Source organism: Sinohyriopsis cumingii, chromosome 6, assembly GCF_028554795.1.
Source record: "Sinohyriopsis cumingii isolate HCF-2022 chromosome 6, ASM2855479v2, whole genome shotgun sequence".
NCBI classification, from domain to species: Eukaryota; Metazoa; Mollusca; class Bivalvia; order Unionida; family Unionidae; genus Sinohyriopsis; species Sinohyriopsis cumingii.
The window spans coordinates 140215780-140231552 of NC_142966.1; the positions used below are offsets into that span (position 1 = coordinate 140215780).

Genomic DNA, 15773 nt, shown 5'->3' on the forward strand with positions numbered 1-15773 from the left:
GAAGAAAAGGTATTATAATTAATACTATAACAAGGATAAGTCTAAAAAGCTCAAAGTGGCTTATAGCAGGATATAATAATAATAATAATAATAATAATAATAATAATAATAATAATAATAATAAAAATAAAATAAGAAGAACAAGAAGAATATGAAGAAAAAAAGAAAAACTATTAGTAGTAGTAGTTGGAATAAAAGACGTTGTAGACGCTGTAGTTGTATTAGTAGTAGTAAATACACGCTGATGATATAACAATATAATATTTGTACACCAACCTATGAATGTAGGGATAAAAACATGCTAAAAACAACATTTTAACGTATGAGCGTAACGCACCAAACAAGCCATGTAGATATACGACAATTACAAACTGGAGAACCCACCCACCCACAAATTCCAGTAGTCCAGGTTCAGCGAAAAGTGGAAAATAATATATACAACTTGTTCATCTGTTCCATGTATTTATTATATATTCTGCCAAACTACTATATTCGTTTCAAATGACTATGTCAATTTGTTTTATTTTATGGTATAAAGTTGCATATGAGAAAGTTTAATTTTTAAAAAGGATACGAAATGGCCCCTCGTAGCTAGTGTACGACAGTCATTAATAATACCAATACTCTCTCTCTCTCTCTCTCTCTCTCTCTCTCTCTCTTTTCTCTCTCTCTCTCTTGTACCGACCGTTCCGGTGGCATAGTGGCTAGAGCGTCCGCTTCGGATGCAGGTGGTCGTGGGTTCGATCCCCGGCCAAGTCATATCAAAGACTTCTAAAAAATGGTACTAACAGCTGCCTCGCTTGGCGCTCAGCATTAAGAGGTTAATGTTAGGACTGGTCGGCTTTGTGTCAGGATAATGTGACTGGGTGGGACATTATGCTACTTGTCTGCGGCATGATGCCCCAGTGCTAGACATCACTATAAACTGCCACACTGCAGACATCGTAGTGATATGACTGAAAAATTGTTGAAAGCTACGTTAAAAATCCAAATCACACACACACACACACACACTCTCTCTCTCTCTCTCTCTCTCTCTCTCTCTCTCTCTCTTTTGAACCACGATATGAATCGTATCAAACCTGCGAACATATTCGCCACGTGGTGCAATTGATATTTTAAGCCTCATTCCCATAATTCCGAGGAACAACTTCGTATTGTTACTTGTAGGAAGATTTAAATGACGAATACATTTAATTGCTTTGTAATTCTTCTTTTCTTCTCATTTTTTCGTTAAAACAGAAAACATGCAAATATGGAAGAAATACAAAAAAAATACTTGATGTTTTTGGCTGATCAAATAGTGGAAGTATAAAATGATTATACTAATCTGTCTGCACAGATGTCAATTGACTCCTGATTGAAAATTTCGCATCAACTACTGATAACTTATAACAAGAATATGTCAAAATTTCAGATAGTGATGTCTAGCTTTATTTGACATACGAAAATGAAGCTGTAGAATTAAAACAAAATGTACACATGAGTGTCATATTTAATGCTGTGATTTGACGAAGGTCGTATATCAAGTAATTAAATTACTCAAATGGTCAGTTTTAAGTTATATGGTACACAAACTTGTTGTCCAAATCTCGTCAATACCGTAATTCTAGTTAATTACGTAAGCTACTGATTTATCTGCCGCAAACACACTTGACAAATTACCTCAACGAGATTAAGACCACATCTAGTTGAGCATTAATTTGAAATAGATTACGTGTTTTATGTGATGAATAAAAACACAGAAAACGGCGAAGCATTCTCTGGTATCTGTTTTACAAGTTGGCAAAAACGAAAGTGAGAAACATTGATTATCTTCTACAAAGAAACTGGCTAATATAAAATAAAATTATCCTTAGTGAGACATCTTCATCTCGTCCCATTCCTCAGTCTAGATAATCGAAGAAGGCCTTGGTGACTTTTCCAGTCTTTTCTTCTATGGCTTCCACTCCCAATTCCGTGCCTCCAAATATCAACCTAACAAATACTTTTCTCTCACGCCCACCCTGTTTAGCAAGTTCCACATTTATTGTTCCAAGAAGAGTGCAACCCTCCTCATCAACGAATTTCGGAGTTTTCTTTGTTGATGTGTATAGCGCTATCTGCAAGTACTTTTGGTCTTCGCTAATCGGGCAGTAGGACACCCCGCCCATCTTAAAGTCAACCTCGATTTCTTGCCCTATTTCCACATGCTTGCTAAATTTACCCCTACACATCCATTTACCATTGCTTTCTACGTAAAGCTTTTCTCGTGGATCATCTGATTCTGCATCCCTTATCACTTCAATACCATACGTAAATTTGCTAACTCGTGAAGACACGATCTTCGGCTGGTGACCGAAAATAACAGCCCCTTTCAGGACGGCGAGACCTGCCTCATTTGGAACAACAACTCTCGTTTGAGGGAAGTTTATTTGTATCGCATGGCGTAACATCGGTGATTCAGAGAAGCCTCCGACCATGAGTATTATAGATAAGCCAGACAATTCTGGTTTAGCAAATAGATTCCTAAGATGGCCTACAATTGTGTCGCATGTCTTTTGGAAGAAGGACTTCATGAGGTTTGGTTCCACACGCATCTTGTCTCCAGCAAAGACAAGTTTTCCCTGCAAGTCTTGGCGTTCAGCCACATATTCCCGAAAGCTTCGTCCGTGATCATCTTGGAAAGCTTCGTGTAGGGTGATTGGGATCTTTAAAGTGACTTTTTGGTCTAATTCGGGAGATACAGTTCTCTTCTTCACTTCGAACTCGCTGAGGAGATCCATAAAATCATCTTTAAATTCTCTCTCTAGCCTAGCAAGTGTTTCCTGGCCACAAAGGTTTTTCAAGAACTCTTTGAAAGCTTCGTCCACAGTTGTTCCGCCCCATGGTCCACCATTTGCTTTGAACAGCTCCCTAAGGTGACCACCTTGAAGGACCTCATGCACTGTAATATCAACTGTTCCACCTGATAAAAATAATTTATTTAAGTGTATTCAAAACAGGTATATACAGTAGCTATATACATGAAAATATGAAGAAGAACTAATTACATGTTTTATAAATCGAAAGGCAGCGTTGTTAATGCTGGAACTAGTTTTCTGTATTAAAATTGCATCCCACCACCATGTTTTAACACAACTCTGTAGACAAGCTAAGATATAAGAATGATTTATATTGTGGAAAGTTTGAAAACATGTCCATCAAGAATGTTGAAATTTTGATTAAAGATACGAGCGACATCAGCGTAAAAGTAACATACTTGTTATATGAAGGCATACAATGTTCAAAACACAACGCACAAAAGGTCACACCCCTTGCAGATGTTAACTGAGCAAAGGTTTCGTGCCTGTAGTGTTACAGAACAAAAATTATTACTACCGTTGTTGCCCTTTATGTTAATGACGAGATACAAATATTAACAAGTCTGACAACGTACATAGATTTTTTGTATTTGTCAAAAATAAAGACAATACATGTAATCTGAAACATTGTCATCTCTTTCTTTTTGTATTCAATGTTTGCATGCCTTCTGTGCGTGCCTGTGAGAAATGCACCATTGCTGACCAGAAAGCCTCTCTCTCTCTCTCTCTCTCTCTGTCTCTCTCTCTCTCTCTCATACAGGTTATCAAATTATAACTCGTCCCCTAATAAGACTTTTTGTTATGCTTACCGCCAGCATCAAGAATCAGGTATCTTTTCCCTGTTTCAAAGCACGAGATCTCAGATTTGCCTGTGTCAGACAACTTTTCCACAGGTAGATATTTGCAATAGAAAGATGCTGCCTCTGGCTCCAGAGCGATCGAAAGATTCTCGCCTTTTATCCCAGCCTAGCAGAAGAAAAATCGCAAACAAGAGGTACGTATGTGCCAGTCTGAATAAAATTTCCAAATTACATAAAGAAGTCATATATAATGAGACCAATTAAGCAAATTAGAATATGTCAAAAGAGAAAACTGTGCTCATGTTAAATAGCAGTAAATTCAGAGGTGTAACGCTTGTGCCCTTTGAAATCTGATTTACAAATAAATATGTTAGTATATATCAAATCGTACGAACTTTGTCAATAAAGTCCCCGTTTCCCATGGATTGTATTTAAAATTGGCTTAAAGTTTCAATTATAATAATAGTAGTAATGAGGACTTTGTATAGCGACTAATCTTTAGAAGCTCTAAGCGCTTTACAACATTAGACAACACCTATAAGATAAAAACAAACATATAATAATATTATTACAAAAACAAACACCATGAAATTAGAGAAAAAAAAACATTAAAAAATATAAGAAAAACATGCTGAGAATATTTCAGGTAGGAAACATTATTAGATCTTTAAGTTTGTTCTTGCAGTCGAAATAAGTGAGTTTTGAGAGCACTCTTGAATGGGATCACTGTGTTTTTGTGTCTAAGTTCAGTGGGCAATTCATTTCATGTTGCTGGGCCTTGGTATGCAAAAGAACGCTGTCCATATGACTTTGTTTTCATAGTGGGAATAATGAGTATACGATTGCCAGAAGAGAAGCGTAAGTATCTTGCTGGTGTGTACACATGGGTGAGATCGGATATGTATGTTGGACTACAGTCCGACAGTGAAACGTAGCACAGAGAACAAATTTTGTGTTTGATTCTGGATCGAATGGATAGCCAGTGTAGGGTACAGAGCAGCGGGGAGGAGTGCTCTGATCGTGGTACTCTAAGCATGATCCGAGCAGCTGTGTTTTGAACTTTTTGAAGTTTCTGGAGTAGATATTGAGATGAACCAGACAGAATTGAGTTACAATAGTCTAGTCTTGAAAGTACTAATGAACACACAAGTGTTTTAGTGGCATCAACTGAAAGATATTTGCGAATTGAGCTGATGCATCTCAGCTCAAGATATGCAGCCTTGCATATGTTCATGACATGTTTGTGCAATGTGAGAGTACTGTCCAGAGTAACGTCTAGGTTTCGTACTGATTGTGTGAATTTAATGTTGGCGTTGCTGATATTTATTGTTTGAGGTAAAGGATGTTAATGAAAAAGTCTTTGTGTTGTGATCAGAATGGATTTGTATATTTGGGTGTCATCAGCGTACAGTTGGTGAGACAATTATCCAACCAGAACAAAATTTAGCCAGCATACTCTAAACTTTTGGTCTGACATTTTTTAAAAATTTGCATAAATTTAGGTCTTTACTATATATGCAGCCAATGTTTAAAATCAAGAAACAGTCCAATTTTGATTAGTCTATCGTGGTGTACAGGACATACTGAAATACAACTATTGCATGTTAAAGACTAAGCCCAAATCACTACCATTTCAGCGGCTGTCCTCATGAAATGTTTTGCCTTGTCGTCCCAGATGGCGGGAACTGTCAGTACCCAGTGTATATCATCACGCTTAACACCAGCCAGCTTTCCCTCCATGGCTGACAGCATGTGACTGACCAAATACTCGATGGCACACGAGAAAATCTTGATGGCTGGAAAAGGCTTCCCATTAGATGCTTGCCATTTAGTGTCTCTCTTTAAGTCCTGGACTCAAAATGAAATAAACTTCACACATTAAAAATATAACAATAAAAATAACAAAAAATAACTATTGGGTGTAATGTACGTATATAGGTCAAACTAGATTAACTCACAATTACACAATATTTTTCTGTAGCAAGTAAATTTCGCATATATGTCATTAGTGCTTTATTCAGTTCATTTTATATTTCGACTAAATAAATAGTTCGGGAATTCCAACAGCAGAAACAATATCAATAACAAACAATTATGCGATACAAAGAGAAAGACACTATCTTTTAATCTTACCTGACAGTTGTACAGCATCATCTTGAACCTCTGGAAGTAGAACCAGGCTTGATGATCTCCGTCCATCAACAGATCGCTGTACTTTTCCTCCGCCTCGTAGCCGAATGAGTGGAACCGTTCGTCGGGGGAAAACAGGATGCAGGTAGGTGTTTTTAAAGACATCCCTGAACCAGACCGTGTGTGGAAATGGTTTGTGCAGCTGATTTTCAGAGGATCGACTTGAAAATCATGGCCGAACGAAAAGGCATATCCGGAGTAGGTGGTACCGAAGTCAATGGCTGCCACGAGAGGTTTGTTGGACATTTTGCAAAGTAGTATGTTTTGACAAGAATTATCAACTACTGAGCTTCATAGACCTAGAAGAGATAAAAAATCAGTTGTGCGAAGAAAAAGTAAAGGTAAATACATCTTATGGAATTTGCCAAAATTATACTAGCTTCAACTAGGAAATATATTTGAGAACCATCCCATTTATCTTAATCAGGGATGTATTAGGTACCAATTACCAAATATTCCTATACATCGTAAAAAGGATAAAATAGTATTGATTTTTCTGGACCCAGTTTCAGTGTGTATATAATGCAGTCTGTGTATATTAGCTGATTTAATTGATGTCCAAGAAAGTTTCCTTTTTTTAATCTTTATCTATGAATAATTCATTTTGAAAATTAGATTGCAATCTGGGACATATCCGCGAATATTAAACATTCAGGAACTTCTTTGGCATTGGCAAACTGCAATATATTTTGGTAGGTTCATAAAAATGTTGGTCTATAGTAATTGTTGTGGAAAGTAATATCAATAACAGAAAACAAATTAAATAATTGCACTAAAATATATAATTTTATACTTTACTGTGCCAAAAAATGTATTTAACGGTCGCCACAAACTTCACTAATAAGCCTGGTTTTACTTATATATGGGCATTGGATAAAATGAACGAAAGAGAGGAGACAACTCTTACATTCATCACTCTATTGATCAAGCTTGGCAAGATTAATAAGTATGATAAAAGAAAGACAATCTTACGACTATGATATATATAGCATTTAGTAGCTGCGGAACATGGTGGGTGGGTGTGTACATTCAACAAATGAAGACAGCGTTAGAGAATTAGCGGTAGACATAGTCAGATAGCAAACAGGGTATCTAGTAAAATTTACTTCAGCTAAGTAAAATCGCCATTTTGAAGCATAAATCTACCCTCTTTCGTTTTCACACGTAATCAAAATTATGTATTTTCTTGTATGAATTAGCATAGGTAGAATTTATCTGACAAACTTACCCGATTTCTTCTTTTACCTGCTATAGATGTTGTACCCAATACATAACCATAAAGTTTGATTGCCTGAAGACTTAACCTGGCTAAATTCTTCTTTTTTCTTGACAGGTCTTTCCTCATGTGACTACGCTTTTTCCAGGAGAGAAATACAATCTACTTCCTGGTTTGAAATCAAAGTACATATGGTTCCTTGTGATTAGCAGTAACATTCACAAACCTAACACTGGCGATGTTGATAATTTGCCATAATTGAAAGATTTGAAGGAATTATTTCTGGAGGTTTTTATTTTATTGCTATACCCACGCCTCCCATCCACTATTGTTGTGTTTAAAATTACAATATTATGTATAATGATTGTACGATCATTTCGAAAATAAAAAAAATTGGGAAGGGAATATAATGGAAGACTGATGAATATTTACAATAATAATAAAAACAGCACATCAGCAGTAGCAACTACAACAACAATAATAATAGTAACAGCTTTGGAAATTACCATTAATTACTATTGTTGTAGCATCAATAGCAGTACGATTCTTGTGCTTCATATTTGGTTTTCCACCATTATTTTTACATTTGTTTTCGACCGCTCCTGTCGACTAGGCGGTTGGAGCGTCCGCTTCGGATGCGGAAGGAAGCGGGTTCAAACTCCGCCAGAGTCATACTAAAGACACGTTAAAAAAATGGGCAAGGCACCTGCCGCGCTTTGCGCTCAGCATTAAGAGGTTAGTGTCAGGACTGGTAAGCCTGGTGTCAGGATAATGTGACTGGGTGGGACATGATTCTACATGTCTGCAACATGATGCTCCATTGCTAGACATCGCTGTAAATTGCCACACTACAAACATCTTAGCGATATGACTAAAACATTATTATAGCTACGTCGAAAATCGAAATCATGCACACACACACACACACACACACACACATTTTTTTCTTATGTGGGACATCGTTAGAAGGCCCAGAAGGATACTTGTTTCAGACACAAACAAATTTCATAGTTTTCTTGAAAGTTAGTGATCTTAACAAACGTAAAAAATCAAGGCCTACACGTTTTCAGTTTTGATGACGCGAGTCACCAGTTTATTACATAATTCTCATAATGGATTAACATGAGAATTTTTAGATCTACACTTAATGATGCCACTTGGTACATATGGATATTACTGTTGATGTTTATGCAAACTATTTTCCTGCTGGGAAGGGGTCTTTATTTTGTTTGTTTGTTTTTCAGTCCGATATGCAAGAATATTTTCCCCTTACATACATTTTAATGTTTTACGAGTTTTTAAGGCATGTTTTGAAGATAATATGTTAAAGTTGGCGTTCTAGACTCTCGAGTTAAAAACCTTTTTGATTATACACCGGTCATGGCTTGATTCGTGTATTTAGAAGCGCGATACCAATATTTTTGATATATTCCTAAATCATAAAGATACAAAACATACTTAAGTTTGTATTCTCTGATATATAACATTGCAGTAAGTATTCAATCCATTTATTCAATAATAGGTTATTTGTAATTTTATCTGCATTTATGTCACGGTGCTAGTGTAGTGGATTACATAATTTTTTTACGGTGATATTTCTCCGTTATATGAAGTTTTGTTAAAGTTAACAGAGATGAATCGGTATATTTTCCTCTGTGCTGGTCATTAAAATATAGATATGACTCACAACATGAAATAAAAACATGTTCTCCCTGAATTATGATGACGATAATAATGTTATCCGCATTGGGTCTCGCTACAATCAAAGAACTGTCTTTGACAGTCTATGTTATCTCCTATTTCGAAAGATCTCAAGACAACATTTGCTGTCAAACTTAAGTTTTTGTATTACGAATCTAAGGTATTAAACTAAGTAACAGAAAACCAACAATTCTACAAATAATTTATTTCCTTCGAATACAAAGTGAACATTTACAGTTTTGTGAATTAAATCCCAAATAGTCCTAACAGTACTGTAAAAAGTCCAAAAGTAAAGAGTATTCAAAATTAATTGCTGTGGTGTTTCGAATCAATTCCAATTTTGAGTGTGCTGATCGCAGGGAATAGTGTTGATGTGTTAGCAGCCTTGTTGTATCATAATGCTATCATCCAAAATGTATCCAAATGAATTCACAATAATCCAAAAATAGTGATTTAGACTGAAAGTATTTTTGAGCACTTTGTAATTCCATTGAACAATTTTAATAAGTAATCCTCTCAAATTATTTTGATTACTCTAGAGATTGATACTAAGATAGGAATAACGAATTTTAGTTTACTTCTCCCTTATATAAAAAGTCAAATCACAATATGAGGACAGGGATGAAAGTCAAAAGTTCATTTCTAGAAGATTTTAAGTTGTCAATAATATCAGGTCAATTGCTAAAACTTTAGTAAAGAACTTCGCAAGGGGAAAACCAGTGTCCTGAACTCGAATCCAATTAAACACATTTACCTTTAAGCAATAATAATCTCTATGTATAAATACGCTCATAAACAAAAATAACCATTGTAATATGTTGTTTTTAAATAGTACATTTGTCAGGTTGTTTTTAAAAAGTACATTTGTCAGGTTGGCCCAAACTACTACCCTAACTCATGGACAAAGGTCAATCGCACGAAACAAATTAAATATACATAACACATATTCATGGAAAAAAGCCAACACACTGTAGAAATTAAATGTACATGACACACCTCCTCATAAAGAAAATCAAATAATTATACAACAAATCTTTTTAACTCAAGTTTGTTTAATATACACATAGCACAATAGCATCCAAGACGTTGTGTCGCTGTTTGGCAGGCGGTACACTGTATTAGTGATATGGAGGTCGTTTTCAACACATTTATTGAGTAGAAAGAATACATTGTTATTGTATGTGTTAAAGCCATTGGCCTGGTCATGCCTGGTGAACTACAAAAAGTCTAGCATTAATGCCAACAAGGATGATAAACTTGTCTGCCATTGACAATTATGCGATAAATGACTCCAGATCTTCATAACATTTTTCCCTTGATCTCATCTGGGATGGTTATTTTGGGTGCATATAAGCTGATGGTAATTGCATGTATTTGTTTAGACAATGGGAGTCACCATCTGCATGAGTCATTCAAGACGAATGAAAGATTTTGAGCTTGTAGGCCAGGCGTGAGTTTTACTGAAGTGCGCTGTTTGATTGTCAAATCTGGCTAGTTTTCTAGCAACTAGAACTGTTCTTCCCTTTAGTCTACATGCTGGTGTAATGTCCACATTTATGCGCACATTCCATCTACTATTGATGAGTGGCGCTAACTTTGATTTATTGTGTAATTTGCGGCGGTAAACAGACCAGGGTTAAGGTGAAGCAAGCAATGATTATTGCCCTTTTGTCACCTCTTAACCATATTCCAGCACTGACTTGCTGGTTAGGACTTTGGAGTGACACCCTGTGTTATTTTCTAACCACTCCCTCATCGTACGGCTTCGAGCAATGTGATCCTTCATAAGTCTGCTGGGTTCCACAGCAACCCCGGTTCTGTGAAATGCAACTTATGCCCTGAGTCGCTAATAAATTGGGCAAGTCACAGATTTATTTCTCATTGTGATTACTTACTTGTCCCCTGATAACGCGCAAAAAAGGACATTTTCGTTTGCACATATAGCTGGGCACGTATGCATGTATGGTCATTACACATTATGCACGCTGGAAAGAACAGGGGATATAACTCATAACTTTATTCTCCCGGTTAAACCTTTGCCTTATTAAAAGCTATTTTAAGGAACAATTGATTAAATTTGGGCTGGTAAATCAAAATGAAACAAGGTAAATATTTTTTTTCCACTACAATAAAATGTATGTATGTATGTATGTATGTATGTATGTATGTATGTATGTATGTAGATAGGTAGGAAGGCAGGCAGGCAGGCAGGTATGTAGGTGGAAGGGAGGGTGCGAACAAACAAAAAGTATAGGACAATACACGAAAATAGAATGTCAGATAGCTTATCTTGTCATATCCTAGACTAGACCTAAATTTCTTTGTAAGATATCACGAGTATCAGGGACAATATATTTCACGTTTTAAAACTCTGTCCAGCCAGCATGTTGTATTAAGTTTCCAACTATACATAATTCAACCAGAAGACAAGCGACAAGAAATTATCTTACCTGAACACGTTGTTCGTTTATTCCTGTTAAAAGCCTGTATATTATGCACTTCGTCCAGGAAGGAAATACAATTTACTTCTTGGTTTATGGACGGAAGTTTACGTTATAAATGGCAGTGATATTCACCATCGTGACTATTACATGACGGAGGTGCTGATTCGAAATATTAAAATGATTTCAAAGAATACAATAATGGATGTTTTTACTATGGCAACCACACCCCTTAGAATTACTGTCTCAGAGAAAATAATCGAGAAATAGTATGATTATTTTAAACAAATAAAAAGGATAAGGGTTGGAAAAATGAAAGAAGAGATGGAGGGAGAAAAAGGACAACAACAACAATACTAATGATAACAACTTCAGCAGGTCTAGTTACTGTTGTTGCAGGGCATGCATTCATGGAAAGTGATTGAGGTAGCAAAATAGAATGGGAAAGGAGAGAGGAAAATTAACAACAACAATAGTATGAAAAGAATATCATTAGTAGTATAAAGTAGTTATTGTTATTGTTGTTGTTGTTGTCGTTGTCGTTGTAGCAGAAACAGAAATACCATTATAGTATTTCATATTTGTTTTCCACCATTCTTTTGTCATTTGTGTTGCTGCTATTATTATGACTTTTGAAGAGCCAGAAAGGACAATTGAGTTACATACAAACAAATAGCTAATTTTCTTAAGAAAAGATATATTATCTTTTCTGCCATTATTTTGTCATTTGTACTCTTATTATTACTCTGACGTTAGAAGGGCCAGAAAGGACAACTGAGTTACATACAAGCGAACATATAATTTTCTGGGCAAGAAATAAAATGTATGGTGCATTTAAAAGATAATTTTCAAAGGAAGCAGTAATGAAAAGAACTTCAAAATGAAGAATTCGTGTGTCATATAGTTTATTTGTGGCGGTCGTGGGGGGATGAAGCATTTATAGATAACAATGTTTAATGCAGAGGCATCTCATTGGCGGTAGGGTGTCATTTTAACGTCACAAATTTGAAATCATAGACTAATTGACAGGGTCGTGAATGAGTTATTGAATAACTGCTTAGATTTAGTAATTTCGGCAAAGACTGCTACGACACAAATTGACTCAGATTAATAGCAACACAGACATATAAAAACAAGAAACCAATTACAGTTAAAATAAATGCTGAAAGTAGCCTTTTATTTAAGTAAGTCAGTTATGAACCTTCATTCATACTGATGTTCTATATTATGAAAAACGCTTAGAATTTGCACTTGATCATGAAATCCTTATGTTAACCTTCCTTAGTTAAACAAATCATTTTGATTTTAAAAAATTCCACTGCGTACTCTATTTCCGCTTTATACTATTCAAAAATTCAACAATTAACATTATTTAATGTGATAGTTTCCATTTGTTTACGACGATTGCATAATTTCTCAAAAGGGCACATTTCATACAATTATTATCGTCAGTTTTGAAAATTAATTATATTTATTTTTTTGCAATTCAAACAGTTATGTATGTATCTGATGATTAAAAACGTCTTTTGATATTTTTCAGTGAAACAAAAAAAAAGCAAATAATTTCGATTGCTTATTTATTTCCACTGCGTTCCATTTTTTCATTGCGTATTTTTGTCATGCCTGTATATAATCTACTAATCACGTTCCACAGTAGCTGGACCGTTTATCAGAGTTATTTGCATTTTATTATTTTACGACTATGGAGCTGGTCACAATGAGGTTAAAAAAATTATTTCGTTTCCTCAAATTAATATTTCATTCCCTCAGATTCCTAATTCGTTTCCTCAAGATAATGATTCGTTCCTTCAAATTGGTAATTCATTCCCACAGGTTATTATATTGTTCTATCAAGTTATTATTCTTTCTCTCAAATTAATTTGTTCCCTCAATGTAAGATTTGTTCTTTGTCAGACATCATGGATGGTATACATAATATTAAACGAACTGAACTGAAGTGAAATGAGTTGAAATCAACGCAGAATTGAATTGAATTGAAAGTATTAGAATAGAACGTATAGTTGAATTGAATCAATAGATGACAATTGACCTGAAGATCGGACTGGAAGAACCGAATTAAAGTCTTCTTGGCATCCGTCCGTCTCTGGAAGACGATTGTGTAGCTCCAGAGAAAGTTGTTAATTCTCCTTCTTTCTAGCTCTCAAAGCTTGCTTTATGTTCCTGTCTTCTTCTGCTTTTTGAACACCATGTCTGACAGCTAGGCGCCAAGAGGAACGGTTGTTAGCACAACTCTCCCAGTCGTTGACATTGATGTTGGCTGTCTTCATGTCCCTCTTGCAATCATCTCTGTAGCGCAGATGTGGTCGCCCAGTCGACTTCAGCTAACTCCCCGTATAACAGGTTCTAGGGAATGCGGCCTGGGTCCATTCTCTTGACATGGCCGCGCCAGCGAAGGCGTATCTCGCTGAGAATGGAGAACAATGCAGTTCATGTTGGCGGGTTCCAGAACCTCTGTCTTGGGTAATTTGTCCTGCCTCTGGATGTGCAGAATGTGCCGCAGGCATCTCAGGTGGAAGCTGTTGAATTTCCTCTCGTGTCTCGCACAGGTGGTCGATGTTACGCTAATGTAGAGGAGTGTGCTGAGCACGCAGGCCTGGTAGACACGCAGTTTGGTCTTCTCAGTGAGGTTGGGGATGTTCCAGACCCTATGGTTCAGTCTGGCCATAGTGCTGCTGCTTGGCAATCCTGCCGTTCACCTCAGAATCAATGGAGCGTGAGCTGGAGATGGTGGACCCGAAATATGTAAAGTTCTCAACAACTTCCAAGTTGTACCCATTGATGGTGACGGAGGGAGGAGACTCTGCGTCCTGCTTGCTATATGGTTTTCTTCAAATTGATGGTCAGTCCAAACTCCTTACAGGCGTGGGAGATGCGGATTACCAGCTGCTGCAGTACATCTTCCGTGTGTGATCTCAATGCGGCATTGTTGGCGAAGAACAGTTCACGGATGAGGACCTCTGTGACTTTAGTCTTAGCATTGCCGTCAGCCCTGGTATGGATGTACACTCCCTCGCTGAAGTCCTTGAAGGCGTACTGCAGAAGCATGAAGAAGAAGATGGCGAAGAGCGCCGACGCAAGGACACGACCTTTTTTACTCCGATGATGACTGGGATAGCATCCGATGTTACGCCATTGAAGCATACTGTGCTGTGCATGTTGTCGTGGAACGCCGTGACAACATTCAGCAGTCGTGGGGGTCAGCCGATTCTCCGCATGAGTCTGAAAAGTCCACTTCGACTGACCAGGTCAAACGCCTTCGTCAGGCCTATGAAGGCGATGTAAAGGGGAATCTGCTGCTCGCGACATTTCTCCTACAACTGGCATAGTTAGAAGACCATGTCTGCAGTTGACCCGCCGGCTCGAAAAGCCAAACTGGGACTCTGGGTAGACGAGGAAGGGTAGGGTCTGCAAGCAACAGCCCCGGTAGTTGTTGCAGTCACTACTGTCTCCTTTGTTCTTGTACAAAGTGACGATGTTCGCGTCACGTATGTCCTGTGGGATGTATCCCTGTTCTCAGCAGTGGCAGAAGAGTATGTGATGGGGCTGGAGCAATGCTGATTTCCCGCTCTTGAGGACTTCATGCGGAATGTTTTCGCTTCCAGGAGCCTTCTCACAGGTAAAATATCGGGCGGGTTTAGACACAAGCGTCTAAGAAAGTAATTTAATAACCACGATAAACATATACAAAATTAAAACCTGCCATTTATATCATAGCTGGGAATGTGGAGCGAGCGCAGCACAGGTCACCTACCGGGTTGTTCTTGCATGGCCGGCACAAAAAGCATTGTTACAAAAGTACCGTTCATCAGATGAACCTTCGAATATTTTCAAATAATTTGCTATCACTCACTTAGATAAAATACAATTCGCCAAGCCCAGTTTTATCGAAAGTATATAATTGAAAATAAACAAAATAATTGTTACATGATAAAATATCGCTTGGATAGCATTTCAAATTGTGGGTTAAATGGTTTTCTTCATCTGCCCGCACCTTTCTACCCTTCTCTACTTGTTTAGAATGTATTTTTATTCGATCATATATTTATTTCTTTCTATGATAAATTAATAATTTATTAATGTATTTATCATTCATTATTTTCTTTAGATAATTTCTTTATTTCTTCAATCGTTCGTTCGTTCGTTCTGTCTATGCTAAATATTGGAATAATGTCTCCTCGTTGTGAAACAACACATTAATAACAGCAAATAGAGGTAACATTGAGAAAGAATAAGAAATTTATTGAAACATTTGATTGTAGGACACAAACAATTTTTCATAGATGCCCGGGCCCATTAGCAGTACATTATGAGATATGAGTTTTCTACTGGTGAAACTTTCAGACTTTATCTATACGTATAAACCACCTAGATATTAAACAAAACAAACAATCAAACAAGTGACATTAAACAAAACAAACACTCAAACAAATGACATTAAAAAAAAAACAACAAGTGACATTAAACAAAACAAACAATCAAGCAAGTGACATTAAACAAAAGAAACAATCAAACAAGTGACATTAAACAAAACAAACAATCAAGCAAGTGACATTAAACAAAA

General features: G+C 36.6%; 1 protein-coding gene across 3 annotated transcripts; it reads right to left on the reverse strand.

Annotated features, from left to right (window-relative positions):
- Nucleotides 1-1420: 1420 nt before the first annotated feature.
- LOC149798122 (heat shock 70 kDa protein 12A-like) lies at nucleotides 1421-11314 on the reverse strand. 3 transcript variants are annotated; one of them, XM_089960540.1, is made up of 5 exons: nucleotides 11201-11314; nucleotides 5777-6132; nucleotides 5273-5491; nucleotides 3653-3809; nucleotides 1421-2947 (listed from the first exon to the last, which is right to left on the reverse strand). In XM_089960540.1, the coding sequence occupies exons 2-5, from the start codon at nucleotides 6077-6079 to the stop codon at nucleotides 1887-1889; spliced, it is 1740 nt and encodes a 579-aa protein (XP_089816666.1). In that variant the 5' UTR covers nucleotides 6080-6132; nucleotides 11201-11314; the 3' UTR covers nucleotides 1421-1886. The 3 variants fall into 3 exon arrangements, with proteins under 3 accessions (XP_089816666.1, XP_089816667.1, XP_089816665.1); XM_089960541.1 differs by lacking the exon at nucleotides 11201-11314 and adding an exon at nucleotides 7079-7205; XM_089960539.1 differs by lacking the exon at nucleotides 11201-11314 and adding an exon at nucleotides 7062-7193.
- Between the last annotated feature and the right edge of the window lie 4459 nt (nucleotides 11315-15773).